The following is a 19028-nucleotide window of genomic DNA, read 5'->3' on the forward strand; positions in this document are numbered from 1 at the left end:
ATATTTTTAAACCTTAGGATCTCGCGTTTATGGAAAAAAAAAAAATCGCTGTTTATTGCGTATTTTAAGAAATATATTCTGATCTGCATATAAATTTGCGGGCGTAAACTTCCTACAGAGATCCCTACCTCTCTCTTTTATCTAATTTTGACTAGTGACTCGTAGCTTAGTTGTGACTCGTGAAATTAATGGCGGCATCTTTCGCAGAGTTAAATTCAGATGGGTTAGGTTGACGTCCTAGCTCTGTAGGCGCTAGCGCCACGTAAAAATAGTCGGATCGGGGTAAGATTATTTTTAAAATGCAAAGACACTCGCCTGTACAGCGGTATCCCGGCATTGTCCTTGAACCAGAGAACCATGTTAACCGAATCCTCCGGCCTCGGTGGTGTGATGTCGCATGGCAGCTCTACGTTGTCGCCTTCGGTGGCCCAGACTAATCTCACAGGCGCTGAAAAAGGAAAAATTACGTATTTTCTAGCGCATTTGTCACATTTTTCTTCTCAATCTAAAATTTTATCATATAAAAACTCCATAATACTTGATTTTGAAATTCAACCAAGAGATTTAAAAAGTAAGATATTGGATACTGTACTCATTCGAAATTATGTTCAATAACCATTGCACATCGACCCAGTTAAAAGTCGAGATACAAATCTTTTCCGTGATATATGAATCAAGCATTTTTTTGCGATCACGCCCCCGCGAGCGGCTAGTGAAGGAATACATAAATCAACGAATTATCGTGTAAATGTTAGCAACAATCAAAATCTACAAAAAAAATAGCGTTTTAATATTGTTTTCAAACTTCTAATTCACAGTTTTAGTAGGGTATTTGAAAATAAATATGAATTAAATTACATATTACGTATTTTATAAGTATATATAGACACGAATGTGTGTCTCTAACTTTTAAGGGAGTTCCGCTGCTAAATCAAAATAAACAGATTTTCATGAAACTTTGTAGAGAAGTTCAAATTAGTGATGTAAATTGACTGTCAAAATTTCAGAAAGCTGTACTACCTAGATTTAGAGTTATTTAGATATTAAATATTTCATTAACATAGGCTTTTATGGAAATTGATAAATTTTCAGGATTTTTCAGTTTTATTGTTATATTAAACATAGAAGTAATGAACAAATGTTAGTGAAACTTTACAATAATACATCTTAGCTGTCCAGAAAAGTATTGTTAAATTTTTGAAACAATACACTTGCTCGTTTGAGTGAAATAATTGATAAGATAAAAAAAGTTTACATTAATCGAAGTAATACAGCACGTAAGTGTGGTAAATGTGTACTAGTGATATAACATGAATTTCAAATTGTTGTATTTAGTTATCTAAGGGTGGTATAATAGTGAAAAATGTTTATTCTCAATTAAAACAAAATTATTTCAATAATAAAAGTAGTACTTTATAGCCGATTTTTTTCTTATATTCACCATTATTAACTTTAGACCATATACAGCAAAAACAAGAAGGCAACAAAATAGTCATTTGAATATTTTTCTTTACTTGAACCCCTGTGCCACTTGTTGTGCCAGACCTGAGCAGAGGAACTCCCTTAATTGGTAATTTTAGAGCAAATAAATTGCAAATTAAATACTTGGAGTACTCTTTGCCTGTTGTCTTTGAATCGAAAGCGTAATCCTCCTGACGTAACAATCGTCTTTCTCTCGCCGCAACAATTGCAATCGCTTTTCGTGCAATCGCAACGGTGAACATCGGTTCGATGAACTATTGTCCACGATTTCACACAAGCGGCCCTCAGCACGCGACTTAAACTTAGATTCGCCACATCGTTATGAAGTACCAGGGCAGAAAATAGAAACGATACAGCATAAGTGGACCGACCGGATGGCCGCACGTGCACGAGACGCGCTGCTGTTAATGCACATCGCGGTATGCCATTGATAACTTTTTCATTGTGAACGCACATGTGCTGACACGTTGAATATTTTATCGAGTTCACTTTTTCTTCGACTCAATAGATTTATGACGCTAGATTCTAAGGCAGTTTGTATGACCGAAGATTTCTCTGTTAAAGGTGCGTATTCGTCGGAATACTAATTACGAACTGCGTTGGATCGAACGACGAAAAATGTTGAGCAAATATTAGAACAATTGTTTGAAAGTTATAAAAAATTATGAACCCTGCGAGATCGATTATTAATGTCTGTAGATTGCGATATGTAATAATGTCTTTGTTCATTTTGTTTTTATTGTTGCAATCTGATTTTAGCTAGAATTTCTTTTTAATCTTAACTTTTAGAGCGAACTTGTGACGCTGTTTGCTAATAGCAAGCAAACAAATGAGAAATAATTGCAAACTGTATATCAATAATTTGCAAAGTGTTCACATCAGAAATAAAGCAATTCAAATGATTGGCTCACTGTAAACTGTTTAACAACTACGGTGAAGACGCACCTTTATTACCCAGACTTTCACGGAAGATATAAAAGGGGAGGATAACGACGAACAAAAGTCACATAAATTTTCACGCCGCTACTCATTCGTGTAAGACCGGGCCGAGTTCAGCAAGGCGGATGCATCTCTCCCGTGCACGTGGCCACGCGAGCGTAACGACGATGCTGTTCGCGAGGAACCGCTTCATTAGTACGCCGCTACATGTTCATCGCCCTCAACGAGCCTTTAAGAACATGATGAGAGGGTTGCGACTAAGCACCCTGTCGCGTTTCACGTTGGCGGTTAGGCATTCTTGCCGTGAACTCAGCGGCGCGTTTGCACCTGTTGAGGCATTCGCGGCAGAATGAAGCCTTAGATTGTTGCATTAAAATTAAATCGACTTAAAACGAAATGACAAATATTACGTAACTATAATATCCCTATATAATTTACAGTTATTTTTAGATTCAACTGTATTTTTATAGTTATTCAACGATATAACGATCTAACAATTTAACATATTTTTTTACAATTTTTATTTTTATTTCAACAATATATCGACTCTCGCGTTCATTTATATCCATACCTTGTGAATTACAAACTAGATAAAAACTCTTTATGATACAGTCCATCGTATTTCATTATTGCTTTGTTTCCTTTCTGGAACAAAAGCGGCTATTTTTTTCTTTTTTAATCCTCTCTTTATGGCATGAGTATATATTTCTCTTATTTCAATCTCACAAAAAAGAGTAAGAGCTTGCGGTTAAAAAGAATAGATCTGTTGTTTTTAAGCAGCCAGCTACTGCCTCCACCTGTTTTCCATGCGAGAAAAAATGAATGTACAGTTCACGGACCCCAAAGTGGATCACTGCGCACGTTCCTCTTATATCCCTCTCCCCCCTCTCTCTCTTCTCTCTCTTTTTTTTTCATCTTCTAGGAGAGTCGATCTAAATATCTAAAAGAAAAACGCTTGCGCATCGGGTGGTTATGTAAATAATAGTACGGTCGAGAGAGGGACAACTCCGCTATTTTTGTATCGGGTGTTCGTTGGGAAATCGTACTTCCGGCGACTCGCGTCTATTTTGGTACGGGTCGCAAGCCTGGCCTCTTTCTCTGCTCTTCCTTTCACTCGATCATGCATCTATCCGCGAATCGAATTCGCGGTCGAATTCTTGTCGCACGATGGAGTTCCACAATGCACGCGTAGAAAAGAAAACTCACTGATCTCAGGAAAATAACACAAAAAGCATAGGACTTGTATGAAAAAATTGAGAGAAAAGAAGACAATACTTAAAATAAAAATTTTTAATAAAAACTTTAGATTTAGATAAACAGTCAGGTATATTAAGCTGGCTGAGCCATCTAGCCAATAGAAAAAAACCTATATACATTAACCAAATTAAAAAATCATTAATATAAGAATTATTTGCTAATTATTTGCTAGCCTTTGGTGATAAAAAAATTAACAAATAATTCCAATGTAGAAATCGATGTGTTCTGATGATATGGCTCAGCCAACTTAATATACTTTAAAAAGTCAGAAATAATCCATTCACTATTATTAATACAAGAAATAATAATATGGTAATTTGTTAATTATATTCAAATATTGCATGATAAATTGGAAATATAAGTATTACGTGCACATAAGAACAAAAATTTTATCTAAAATATAAAATGATTAACGATAGTAATAATAACGACGAGCGATTTGAAAGCATGATTTATCGAATTTAAATCGATACAGAGTTATGGAGGCCGAAACGATTAGAAATTCTTGTTTGAGAAATAGGCAACGTATCTCATTTCGATGCTCGGTAATTATTTATACGAAGAGCATGTGGCCACCTACCTAAATTATCCGGATCTATTTCAAAATAACGAGCCACACGCAACCCAACAATTATGTCGATATTCTCGGTCGACCACCTTCTGTTCCTTTTGACCTCCCCGCGAGCTGTCCTTCCCAAGGGTCGGCCCAGGGATGGAAAAGGAGGGTATACCGGGTTATAGCTTTGACCACTTTGTATGATAATTTCACCAATATTCTGACCTACGTATCCCGCGTGGTTCCCTCATTATATTAGACAAGCCAGTTCTGCTTTCAAAGGGCAACCCTTTCTACATGTTCCACCTCGCTATTTTATCCTTCGACCCTTGACCACCTTAAACCCACTGACGATATTATTTCCTGATCAGTGTCGACAAGAACGATAACAGTTTGCAATTTTATCCCTCACAGAATGCACATATAACACTTACGGCATTCGATTTATAGCCGAATTCCATGAATAATCTCATGGAATTAATCGTTCAATCTCTCGCGGATTTGCAGTTATGTCGATTAAAAAATGAAAATTCTTTTCATAATCCCAATCGCGTATATCCGCCAAATAATAATCCGTTTTAATCATTACGAGATCGCCAATCATTTCGATAGTCGGATATTAACGAATGGTATAGATTCAAACTATTAACTATTTCAATTATGCCGCACCGTACATATTTCGTGTGTCTGTATATATTATCTCTATCTTCCGTACAATTTTCGTGGATATCGTGTATACATGTCCATAACGCCGGCGACATGTGTCACGCGCAACAACGCACGAGTTTAGGATCAGTATAAGCGGTTGGACAAATGTCAAAACGCGTTGCAATTAATTACAGCGGCGAGTCTTGTTTGATGAATCAACGATTACTCGAATCAATAAAGACTAAGCGACTATGAATATTAAATAACAATGCAGCGGCCGCGATGTATCATACTGCAAAATATTTATAAAACGCAATTCGCGCGGACTACGTTAATTACGCTTTCAATTAGACATTGAAAATAATGTATCGCGAATAATGCTTCGGAATATAGGCACAAAGGCTCCTTTTTTATTTTACAGGGAATTATCTTACTTCTATTTTATCATTTCTGATAATCATGTTCGCAACAATGCATGTGCATTAATTAAGCATAGCATTTTGAAAATATAATTTATACTTAATATTTCGCGAAATTCAAATATCTTTCTATCCATTTTATCCTTTTATATAAATTTTGACATTAATAATATAAATGTTATAAATTGCTAAATTTTAAGCATAATTAATTATTAAACAATATAAATAAACCATCACTATTTTATGCTTTAGAATATTTGTTTTTTGTTGGAGTAACTTTAAAATTATTTTACGTAAAATCTGATTTAATCTTTTATGTAAAAATCGCTCATTGCTCTATCATGTCACGCATATCATACAGATAAGATGCAAATTGAACTGTGCATCAGGAGATTAACATGCGTTATATCGAGAGAGTTGTTGGATGCAACGACGCAAGGGTGATCTCCCGAGTGCGGAAAAGCACGCTGCAGTGGTTTATGTGTTTTCATTTCGTAGAAAATGTTGCTTTCACAACGGGTCGTTGCGCATGACGTTTACTGTTAGACAAACATGTAAAAGTTCTTGCAATATGTGAGTGCAATGATAAATGACGAGATTTCATCATCCTTCACGTAGGTAAATGATCAAACGATCGACATTGTAAATTATCACATTATAAAACTCAGGGTTTCACATTCAAATTTTAACATACTTTTATACATACAGAATTTCCTCGACTTACAAACTTTCAGACTTATGACCTATACTATTCATTAAAAATTAAATAGCAAATTATAACAAAACTGATTCGGAATATTTGCTTTGTAATACTAATTAAAGGTTTTTTAAATTAAATATTCATTTTATAATAATAAATATTATATTAAAAGTTGTATTTTTAGAAAGAAATAGTATTTTAATCTAATCACGTGAAATTAATCTGTTTAAAATAAACATTAAATTTTTATAGCAAATATTCTAAAAATGATATGATAAAAAAATTGTTCTAATTTATAAATAGAGGTTCATAATTATTTTTGTAATAATATTATTTGTAAGTAAATAACATTTTAATGGTAATTTGTTTTGCAAATATATTTTATTTATATAAAATGTACATGCTATTCGATCAATTCGATTTACGATGGAAGTCTCGGAGCGTGACTCCGACGTAAGTAGAGGAATACCTGTATTTCTGTATACATTCAACTACACTTTCCATAGTATATTTTGATGGAATGCTGCATTTTTCATATCTGTCGCTGCTGCAACAGCATCACGAAATTTATGAGTATACGTCGTGTTTGTTGGCAACGTTAATTCGCAATTCGTAGCGATTCCTTCAGTCGTACATTGCATATATGAATGATCACGGTTCACAGTAACGGAGCCAAAGACACGCCGGTTTCTTTCCACTCGCTGAAAATAAAGTCGCGCGAATTTCATTCGCCGTCGGAATCGAAACGATCCGAATTCCCGCGTTTCTCTCGCGCGGTATTCAAGGAGACGGAACGCCGACGGAAATATCCACTCGACGTTTTGGCGCTTCCTACTTTCGATTGACTGTTTTCCACGTGGCAGAATCCTGTCGTGCACGTTATCGTATCGCGGATATAATTCGCGGATAGACAAATCGCGTGCGATTGCTTTGTTTTAATCGTCATAATGTGGTCGCGCATTATGCCGCTCATTATCTTAACACACTGCGGTTTTACTTTTTTCTGCTGTATTAGTACACCTTTATGCAATTAAAGCTGGGAAAGAGCATTAGCGAGTCGTCGACGTTTTTATTTTATTACCCGGATTGAAATTTTCCACGATGTCGCTCTCGCGTTTAATTTCGACTGAGATATTTAAAGAAATACTATGTACTTAAAAAAAACCTGCTGTAATACAAAGTAATGTTATTTCCGTATTTGTGTTGCTAAAAATTTTTCGTTTCCCGTTAAATAATTACGTAAACAACTGCAAGAATTACCTAAACGCTGACGAATGTTACTCTGGCTGTGTCGAAACCACAAAAATTCATTTAAATTCACTTGTTACACATTTTACCGAGGCGGTCCTTCCGGATTCCACGTGATATTCTTTTTTTTTTGCGACCCTGCTGTCCCGACGATTTTCCGAGAGTGTCTGCAATTCGCGGAGACTAATAACGTAATTATTCTGGCTTACTGGCGAACGTCGGCAGTCTCGCCAAATTAAACTGGCGACGTCTATTTCAGACGGCTGTTTCAATTTTTGTCTACCTGTCCACCGGCCGCGGCATAGCCATTACCGCACTCACCAGACTGTACCTCGCGACACGACTAATTAAATTTTTCACGTGTGTAAGTCCGGCTCGTCCGCGAGTGTCACGTTTTATCTGTTTCCTTCCGTGCGAATTGAAATATCGTATCGCAACGATATAAACAGGAAACGGCGAATCATGTTCATGATGTTAGAGATTGAACCACACAAACGATGCTTTGATTGAACGATGAATTTTACGAACGCTAAAACGCCGGTAGGCTACATGCGGGCCTGCGGGTTTATTTAAATCTTTCCGGTTATGATGATCAAAAAGTATCAAGGCACGTCACAAATTATGTAAAAATGTATGTTTCAGAATCGTTAACGGTCCTTTTTACTCGATATCTTCTTTTTAATCCTTTTTTTTTTTAATGATAACTAAAATGTCACATTGACTATTGTTAACTTTGCAATTTAACGGATTTTTTACAAAAATCAGTCAAGTCCAAAAAGTTAAATTTTCAGGAAAGAGAAAACTTATCTTGAAACAGTTTATTGTACATACATGGTAATTGTTCTTCCGATATATAATAGGTATAAAAACAAAATTGTAGTCTTCAATAACTTTGCGAAGCTATTTAAAAAGAAACTCAAAAAATATCTGGATTTGTTCTATTCTTGCAGGAATTTTACATTTATTACCTATTTATCATTTAATACATTTTATATTTAACTTTTTAATAATATTAATAATGACAAAAGGTAAAGAAGGAGATATTCAAAATATAAAGCAAAAAATGTTTTACTATTTATTTACAAAATTCTCATTAAGTTATTCTTAAGAAACTCTTTATACATCTTTTATAATATAAATATGATAATTTTTCTTCGAGCATATGATATACGAACAAAGGTTTTACGATTAATATTTTGAAGAATTTATCGAACAAAAATAAAAAATTCTGTATTTGTTTAGGTCTTGCTGAAAATGGTATATTTACTACCTATTTATATTTTCTGTTTTCCATTTGATTCTTTCCAGAACAAAATTGTTCGGAATGTAATGTTATTGAAAGAGAATAATTTCCTAGATTTTGAAATCATTTACTCTCTTCTTTTATTTTTTTTAATAATTATAATTATATACATATATATATACAATTATTATAAAAACTACTCGTTAAGGTTAATAATCAAATTAAAGTTTGAATTATTATACGAATTTTTTGTTTGGTAACTTTGCTTCTCTTTCTCTCTCTCTCTCTCTCGATAAATAAAATATTGTAAAAGTAGCAAAATACGTAGTCGAAAATGATTGAAGTTTACCAAAGTAGTTTGTTTCACTCCCACATGATGTCGACCCGAAGTCAACGGGTTAGCGTGTAAACGTAGCTAAATGTAAACTTGGAGGGCGCGTTGAACTTCAAGCGAATACCACGTTAATAGCCTTGCTGATGGATCTGACCTGCTAATTAGATGTCAATCTTCTGACAGTTTCGGGCAACGAGGGCTAAGGCGCTTGCATACCTTCGTCTTGTACCGAAGATGATGGCTGACGGTCAAAAATAGACGCAATCACGCAGGGTGTCACGAGCATCTACTGACTTTTAGCGTAATCCGGGAACAACGGGATATAAAATACCGCCGTATAGGCTGGCCTATTAGAAAAAAATTCCAGTGCGTTTCGAGACATGGAAACTCGATCCCGATTGGCACACAAGACATACCTTTGTTGTGAAACTCCAACGACTCCTCCGCAGCCGCGCCCATTCGGTGAGTCCTTAGCACCATCAGCAGGCTCGTCAGAAACATGTATCCCGATGCGCAGTGCATTTCGATATTGTCTTGTGCCGAGGCTCAGGTGTCACGATGGCTGCACTCAACACGTCGAATACGTTTTCCCGTCACGGGGAGCAGCATTCGATCTCTCAATCGATTGCGAATTGAGTCTTCGACCGCGGGGGGAGGTTGATTCAGCGACAATCCTCCCCGCGAGGCGAACGCGGATCCGTGAACGATTTCGATCGTGCCGCCGCTTCCTCGATCGATCGCGACCACTCGAAGGACTCCGAGAATCCAGGCATTCTCGACTCGATCGTTCTTAACGCTCTCAGTATAACGCTGCTCTCAAAGTCTTCGCGTATGTAATTTTTATTTTTTTTTAATTTATATTTTACTTAGAAATATATAGTTATATATTAATAAATAATATTTATTTTTTATTATTTGTAACACACGATATATACCGTCTATGGCTGAATCCCCCCTTTCTTTTACGTCTCTCACTTCAAAATATAACAATTAGAATCTGAAGGAGAGTGTCTGTATTTTCTTCACACCCTCTCGCAGCAACACTTGTTTAATTGTCACGAAAAACGATTTTTAGTTTCTTTCCGCGTTCTTCCTTAACATTACTGTTCTTCCGCAAACATATTTGCATTCGACGACATTCACTTCAATAATATTCATTCATTTATTCAAGGATGGATCCTTATTCTTCGTCAGCTCTATTCACTCGGCGGTGACAAAAAGCACAGGCGCCAGTGACACAATTCACGTACTCCGACGAGTTCTTTCACGTTCGTCTCCTCCCCCTTCTCTACCTCCCCTCGCTCGTTGTTAGGCTGGACGCGTGTCTCGAAATCTTTTGATTAACAAAACCAGTCGTTCCCCTTTTTTTTCTCTCTCTCTCCCTTTCTTCTTTCGTCGAAAGTTCTCCCGCCTTTCACGGCATTCGACCCGATCGTCGTCGTCCTCCTTCTCTTCGTTCGCTTTGACTTCCTCTGATCGTATACGCGTCTTCCTTCGCCACCCTCGCCGCCACCTCTCGAAGAATTTCAACTTTGATCCCGAGGCTCGGCCGCGTGCCTTTTGCGCGCCGCTTTTTACCACCGACTCCCCCTCACCTCTCGCCACTGACGTTATTCTTGGTAGGTGGTCCTCCTTTTGCGCGCCGCGCGGTTTAATTTAGAGACGCGGTCAGGTGGCACTATCGCGCATCACTTTCACACTTCTTTAAACAACGGCAACGGTTATCTCCGTCCGTACGACTGTCTCCCTGTCGAGAGAATGTCTTGAACTTAATGTCACGAGAAATCGGGAACACCTTCACATAGAATATACGTCGATAATACATCGATTATTAATAGAGTGTTTCAAACTGAATGAAGACCAGAACGGGAGCCGGGTATCTTTCGAACGTAGGATATCGGATGGTCCAATATAATTAGTGCTTCTGTCTTTTTAAGAAGAAAAAAAAAACAACAATTCGTTCCGCGTCAGTCGCAAAGCGGCACTTGCGTAAAACGGCGCTCGAGGGGGAAGAGTACTCGCGGTCCGTCCGACGGTACACCGCACTCGCGATAGACACGAGGTGGGATTTAAATCTCACATAGAACCGCGTAAATTCTATTCGAGTGTCTCGAACGGGGTGAACGGAGCAGGCGTGGTGCTCCGCGACACGAATAAATCTTTATCTCTCAGGATTATTCTCACACCACATATAGACATACACAGTGTGCACACACGGGCTCGGGGAGTGCTATCAGAGACACGTACTCTCGGATTTAGTTTCCAGCCCTGCTTGCAGCTGGGTACCCGCGCGCGGAGGAGGCGCGTGATCTCGCGGTCGTGCGAGCGCGCGCCACGAGTCGATTTAATCGGGGGAGAAAAAACGACACCGGCGTGTGATAAGGCGCGTCGTGTTCTCGCGTTTCTCGGCGAGATCGGAGGGGTTTGTCGTCGTCGTCGTCGATGCGATCGCGTGCGATCGTCGTCGTCGTCGTCGGCAGCGACTGCCACGAAACTAAAACCAAAACCAAAGACACACGCGTTTAGCTTCCCCTACCAGGGGGACACCCTCGCCCTTCTCGCGCGCGCGGCACACGCACTAACGCGCTCCGCTCCACGCACGCACGCACGCACGCACGTACGTCTCTCTCTTGTCTCTCTTTCTGAAACGCGGGCATGCATCTACACGCGCGTGGAACGCGCGCACACGCGCGCGCGCACGCCTTCGGTGCACACACACACACGAGTGGAACCGCACGCTCACATCACCCGCCCGGATCCAGTGCATGTAGGTGCATTTGCGCGCGAACGTGGGAGTAATGCTAAATAAGAGTAACGCATGCAAATGCCGTAGTGAGTAACACCTTTTGTAGAAGCGAGGACGCTAAAACGAGGCGCTTGTCTGCGTGCGTTACGCTGTGCGCGAGGTGTCGCTGCAATTTTCATTGGTTTTCGCGAGGCGTGCCGAACATTTAACTAACTTTGTTCTTTAACTTTTTGCAACGGGTCCACTTGTAATTCGCGATAGAATGTGGGACAGCGAAATTCATAATTTAACTTTACGTGCGATGTACATGCGTGTCCTGATACATATATATATATACATGTATACGCGGGCGTGCGTATGCACTTCGCTTATTCCACAATTTTGTAATGTTTCATGTATTATGCATCGCAGATAAAATAACAAATTTTATTCCGTTCAGTCGCGGGTTATATTTAAACTCGTTCTAATTCTCCGAATTTGCTATCACAAGCTGCATTTGTCTCTATTTTTACGCCCGGAATATGGGTGAAAATGATACAATTGTAATTAAATTAACATGTGTAAGTCTTCCATACGACATTTTCGAAGAAGGTCTCCTTAAAATAGTTACAACGGATAATAGAATTCAGGATGACAACTTCATTCGAGCCGTTCATTTTCCAAGTGGAATGACGGCGGGCATTACAGATATATCGCCGGTAGCCAGATATATCAGATTCCAACGCGAGTTACCGCAAATAAATTAGTGAATTCTGCGCGATTCCGCCGCGAGTTTGAATTTCGCCGCTTTATACAATTGAAAACGACCTACGCGCTTGGCCGACAACGCGCGACAGCGCGCTAGACAGTCGGCGCGAGAAACATATGCTCACTGTCTCCGTAGGCCACGCGTATCCGCGCGCGATGTGTGCATCGCGAATTGAATCACCGTCGAAATTCTGCCGAACAATTCCCGGTTACGAAGGTATAATATCGAAATACCGCGTGTACGGCGCGCGGCCGGCGTTCCGCTCCGCCGCACCGCGCGCGCGCGCGTCTCCATCTCCGTCACGCGGAAGGGCAACCATCCCTTCCTCGCCCCCCCCCCCCTGAGCGCCGAGTTTGGTGCGCCGGAATAAATGTACAGGGGTGGCGTTTCTGGCGTGTCATCGTACGGACGATTACGCGACGCCCGAGAGGCCGGACCGGAGGGGCTCTCGGAAACATCGCGGCTTACAACGATCTCTCGGGCTGGCCGGTCGGGAGGGTAGAGCGGAGACCATTGGGCTCCACGGAGCGGAGACGAGGGTCAGGGAATGCTTACATTCTCTGAAAGGACCAGCCGCGGTGCCGTCGAACTCTGCTTGTTGTTTGCTCAAGGGCGGTCCCCCTCCCTCCCCCATTGTTGCGCGCCGGGGCAGTTTTCACGCGTGCCACGATTTCCTGCGCGTTCACCGGAGTCGCGCTCTCTGTTTTTGCTTTTACAGCGGGAAAGGCATTCTCTGAAATCCTCCGCGCCGCTGGATCAGGCGGACCTGATGTTTTACTTTCTCTCTCTCTCTCTTTCTCCCGGAGAGCGACTCATCGATCTCGAAAACAAAATTCTCGTATAAGAATGCACCCGCCGATCTTTCGATCGTCGTGAGTGCATTCCGGAGTCTCGCGGGGTTTTTATAAACATATTTCCTGTCGGTTAAAAATATTTCACACGCTCTGCCAGGTTTAACGTTTGCTGTCTGAAGACGATTCTTGCAAATAAAATTCTTGTATAGACGGTATGAATTACTACCAGCTCCTGGTAGAAAAATAGGAAAAAAAATTGGAGGAGAAAAATCTGTTTTCTGTTGTTCAAAACTGTTCGTAATAACTCGATGATTTGAAGTCGGCGCACACTGGCCGGGAAAAACGCCGAAGTTTTGAAGAGCAGAGCGCAATTTTAAAAAATAGGATAAAAAGCGAATTTATTTTTCCAGCATTATTTGTGTAATCAATTGAAATTGTTCAGCTAAAAGTACAACGTTTCTATTCAAATATTGTGATGATTATTCAAACATTGTACGAGCTTGCAAGGATAAATATTTAAAGACAAATAGTAGATTATAAAAAAAGGTAGTGCATCTTCAAAATTTTTACATTATTTTGTTCATCCTCTACTCTCTAAATCTAAATCGTAATCAGTGGATATTTACTGATTCACAGTGGCATACTTATAATTGAATAATCACTGTCTTTCAGTAATATTCACTTCAGAATTAGTGAATAGTAACTGATAGATCAATGTATTTATTTCACCGATTGATAATCAGTAAATGATTGTAAGTATATCACCGAAAGTCAGTGCATTTTCATTGATTGTGATTTAGAGAGTATACATTTTCCATTACTTTAATACACCGAAATTGTACTACGCCATTTATTAAATTGTTTACTAGGAGTTTCCTATTTCTACGAGCGCGTCATATCCTCCGGAGTGCCACGAATTCCTGTTCGTCACGCTTTGTATTTTGCAGCCCGAAAATATCTCGTCCCCTTAGAGCGAGATTCGAGATTCGTTTGTTATTCCTATCGCGGCTCCTGAAACGAGAGACAAATCCTTAATTTCAATTTAACCACTTTCCAAGTGAAGCAAGCCCGCAAATGCGTATCCAAACTTAGCGAACGCATCTCGCGGTGTGTAGAGTGACTATTATTATTATTATTATTATTATTACTACTAACGCGCTCCCCCGGTCGCTATTATTGCCGCTACCCATTACTCACCGTGGCGGCAGGCTCATTAGGCGAATTTCCTAGACGCATTTGCGCCGCGAGTTCTGCCAAGCAGAAACGCCCGCGAGAAATGAGAATTTTCGCGTTGTCCTCCAGCGCTTCGCGCCTCACGCTTTCGCGTTTGCACGCGTGCGTTTCCGCCAGCGTAAACTGCCTATAAATAAAATGCACGCTTCTCTCCGTTGCTTCCGTTCAAATTTCGTCGCTGCGAAACAAGTAGTAGGAGTAAGCAGCAGCGGCGCAGGGCCGCACGCGGTTTTTACAAGCGGCCGCACTGGAAAAAAAGTTTTGTTGTTTTATGAGAAATTCTGGTTGATTCAACCTGTCCGTTTGTTCGAAAATGGACGATACAAATTTTGTAGTTGGAATTACCAGAGGATTCTGGTTAATTCCATCCTGTTTGAATCTACCAGAATTTCTTGTTAATCTTACTACATCGTTTTGTTAGGTTTACAAAACTCTACAAAAATTTCTTGTTAATCTTATTATATTGTTTTATTAGGTTAACACAATTTTTTGGTTAAAAAACGAGTTTGGATAGAGTTTTTAAAATAATAACAATATATCTTGGTTTAAAGTACACTGCATATATTTTACATATATTTTACTAACCTCTAAAAATCTCTATATAGCTGTCGAAATTCCATTCGCGCAGAAGAAAAGACGTTTTTTCGTCCGCCATGCCGTTGAACAGAATAATGTAAATACACGATTGTAAGATACACGAAACAAATATAAAAGCTACCTTATGGGTACGTGATATTAGTATCGCATCGATACCGCGTTGGTTTGCGCGAGATTGGCATGCACCGATTTGCGCTGCGAGAACGAAGGCGCCAGCATTATCGCTATTTTTGTAAATATAACAAGAAGTTTTGTATTATTTTGTAGATTCAACAAGAAGTTTTGTAGATTCAACAAGAAAAACTTAATCAAATCCTTATAGTACAGTTAACCAAACGGTGTAGTTATAAGCTGTAAAATCTTGTTATGATAACCAGAAATTCTGTTTCGTTTAATAAGAATACGCTCAACCAGAACCGTTTTATTATTATAATAAAACCATTTTTCTCAGTGCGTAAAAATTTTTCTAGCCCCGGCACCTCGGTTCCGCAGCCGTTCTCTATTTCGAGCGTTTCCCCGCGGCCGTTCCGTTCGAGCTCTCCCTCGCTGGATGCCGTGTGGCAACCCTCCTCCCGTGCTCCCGCTTTCTCTCCCTCCCTTTCATCTCCGCACCCGCGTAAATACGCGCGACATAGCACGAGAGAGGAGCACTTTTCACCGGCCGGCCTGCTGCCTCTGCCTCGAGCTCAATGCCCTGTAAGTGATTACCCGGAAAAGTGCTGCAAATTGCGTAATCGTCAACGCGTAGTGTGTCGTTAATGAAACGAGTAACGACGTTAACATATTGGAAATAGCTAAATGTAATTAGGAGCGGAAAGGTCGAAGGTTTAAAAGAGTAATTTTATAAATATATCTTAACGATGTAAAAATAAAGCTGAAATGCGCTTTTAGAATAAGGACTTGATGTTTCAGATATTTCTATTAAATTAATCTAATTTTATTGTTACGATTATTGGAGGAAGATTACTAGCATTCCATTTTTATTTCTTTGATAATATTTCTTAAATAAGTAATAAAAATAAACATAGACTTTGAAAACATAAACGTAAACTAGAAAGTGTTTTCTGTCAGATGATACAGTTTTTTAAATAATTTGTAATGAGTAATATTGTTTTTCATTTTGTAATAGTCAATTTTCACGACAAAAAATTAACAGTTTGAAAAGTTGGATCCTAAAATTAGCATAATAGGCTACATTTTCTCCGTTTCTTTTTCTTTAATATGAATCATTTGTAAAATATTTATAAATCAATGTATACTTATGGACCTTTTACTTTGATGTAAAACATTTTTTTATCAATTGTACAAATAGCTTATGCTGTTCCACAACATATAGCGTGACTATATATAAAAGTTAAATTAGTTTAGATTTATTCATAGATTTTGTATAGAAAAGAAGCCGTAAATGTATAAATTATGGTTTTTTTAAATCAAAACAGATCATGTTTTTATTAATATTAATCTAATGCAATGTTTTTGACAAAGAAGAAATGCTGCTTTAAAAAGCTTACGCCAGCTGCTTTACAAATATTCGCGACTTTTCTCTATAATAATACGTGAATTCTAGAAATTATCAGCAGTCCTGATAAACGATATTCTCATATATTGCCGAATTCTCGTTACACAATCTTTTGAAAAGAGACTAAATAAATGATAAAAATAATAATGGTAATTGCAGAAGAACAAATATCTGCACTATTAATTCGATGAACGGAAAGATTGTTTCGCTGCCGCGGTGGAAATAGCGGGTTTCACTTTGACGGTGATTTTAACATTATTTTTCATCAGACCCAGAGTTTATTTAGCCGGACAAACTCTCGCCTCGTCTCGCCATCGATTTGTTTATACGCAGATGAAGTGAACGCGAACGCGGTGTAGTCTAATGCAAACGTCTAGAGGACTCTTGAAACTTTTATCTGTATCTTCTGTCCACTTGTGTGCCTTAACAAATAATCACTTTTATTAACTGATTATTTTTTTTAGTCTACATTTGAAAAAGAACATATATACGCTGTCAGCTGTTAGGAAAATAATACAGAAATTAAATACGCTCTTGTAAACCGAGATAACGATGCAATCAGAAATATATGATTTAATTAAAAGCTGAAAAATCGCGAGATGCATGACATTAAAAAATATTGCAATTGATAATATTGTATATCAATAAAATTGTACGATATAAGTAGGAGTTATCGAGTGCGTTTACATTTAAGTTATTTTTTTAATTATATTTCCCATTTATGCTATTAATTTGTACGCAGATAAATATTAGAAATTGTAGTTTTATGTTGCTTTTTATAATGCTAATTTTTTAATAATAAAATTGACTTATTACAAGTCTTTTTGCAACATGCTGCAAAATACAATTTAGATAGTAACAACGTGTGAATTAAACTAATTAAAAACAAAAAATCATTGATATAATATCTATTTTGTTAATAATTTAAAAACTTGAATTTAGTTTTGTAATTAACATATCTTTGTTCATACTAATTATTTTTACTATTTAATTTTTATCATTTATCAATCTTATATTAATATTATTTATTATAATACAGTTTTCAGTAGTACAAAATTTTTTAACTGTAGAAAACTTAATAAAGTTTATAAAAATATCGATTAATCTTTATAATTGCTCTAATATGTATATATAATGAATAGAATATATTCTACAATGTAAATCTTCTTTTATACAAATATAAAAATTTAATGTAAAATTGCATGATCTCATTATTATCAACTACATAAATTGATCAAAAATTAACATTAATTATACCTGATTTTTTAAAACGTTAGCACAAAAACGAGGTATAAAACACCTCGTTTCAATTAAATTTTTATCCGTACTCATTTATTTCATACTTTTGTCACTAAATGTTGCTCACATTAAATATAAAATGTTAGTGAGGGATGATTTAGGCGATCGACACGCTTTCAACAATCTTCCTCTATTGTATGATATATTAGTCACAAATTGACGTATCTAATAGATCCCGATATACGATACTTTTTTATTAGTCCTTTGTCGTCGGCACTGCACGCCAATATTCGTTTAATAGCATTTCAATTAATGGTTCACGCCGCTTGCTATCGCGATTACCCAGCGTCACGTGACGCTTATCTCACGATTCATTGACGGGATTCGACCATCATTCGTCCCGATGTCTATCGTCGCGATGCGATCCTATCGTCGGGCGGTGCATCTATTTGCTCGCGACGTTACAGTCAGACGGTCGCTCGACACATCCCCTCGCTCGACTCCGAGCTCCAGCTGGCCCCCATAAACGATCCCTTTCGCCGCTCCATACACGCCCGATAGACGGTCGAATGCGGTTACACGCACGTGCGTCTCTCGCAGCGGGCGATAAGCGAGCGCCCGAAGAAAAGGCAGATCAATATTCCCCCTCCTCCTTCCCCGCGTTCCCCGCGGCGTATGGATGAGGTTCGCGGATAGCCCTTCTTAGGGCATAAATAATAGAATTACCGGACGAGCGACGTAATTGTTACGAATTGCGCCGGCGTAATTTATAGGTGATCCCCGAGGTGGGTGGGCCGCTTTATCTCGCCGCGCTCCACGAACGTTTGTCAAGTGAAATAAAGCCGTTATTGAGTCGGCACGATCTACGAGATGTCATTGCTAACGTCGGCGAATACGTCAGGTGTAACATATTCCGCGGTGAAATCGAATATACGTTTCCCTCGTTTGCGAGGTAAACGTCGATCGCAGCACTTTTTTAATCGGGTTACATGCACCCCGGCGGAATTCATTTGAGGGATGTTTGCCCGCTTCTTACGCTCGGGAATTTTTCCGCTCTCGGCGAGGAGAGTCCCGAAAAAGAGAGAAAAGTTCGCGATCGTTTCGAGAGATTCGGACGGATCCACTCTCGAGGCTCCTTGAAGGCTAGCCACTAAAACGTGCTTCTTGCCTCTTGTTTTTTTTTCTCTCTTTTTTTTTCTTATCGCCACGTGGAACCGCACATAATATCGAAGTGTTGCCGCGCGCACGCAAAAAGAAAACGGGCTAATGCCCGTTTCTTCCGAACGTTAAGCTCTCGAAACGCGAGACAGACGTAGAAATGGATTT

General features: G+C 38.7%; 1 protein-coding gene across 1 annotated transcript; it reads right to left on the minus strand.

Moving 5' to 3' along the window:
- Window positions 1–212: 212 nt before the first annotated feature.
- On the minus strand, window positions 213–15548 carry LOC118648607. Its single transcript, XM_036294937.1, has 2 exons — window positions 9243–15548; window positions 213–448 (listed from the first exon to the last, which is right to left on the minus strand). Exons 1-2 carry the CDS (start codon window positions 9346–9348, stop codon window positions 225–227), a joined length of 330 nt encoding a protein of 109 aa, XP_036150830.1. The 5' UTR covers window positions 9349–15548; the 3' UTR covers window positions 213–224.
- Between the last annotated feature and the right edge of the window lie 3480 nt (window positions 15549–19028).

Source organism: Monomorium pharaonis, unplaced genomic scaffold (assembly GCF_013373865.1).
Source record: "Monomorium pharaonis isolate MP-MQ-018 unplaced genomic scaffold, ASM1337386v2 scaffold_537, whole genome shotgun sequence".
In the NCBI taxonomy this organism is placed as follows: domain Eukaryota; kingdom Metazoa; phylum Arthropoda; class Insecta; order Hymenoptera; family Formicidae; genus Monomorium; species Monomorium pharaonis.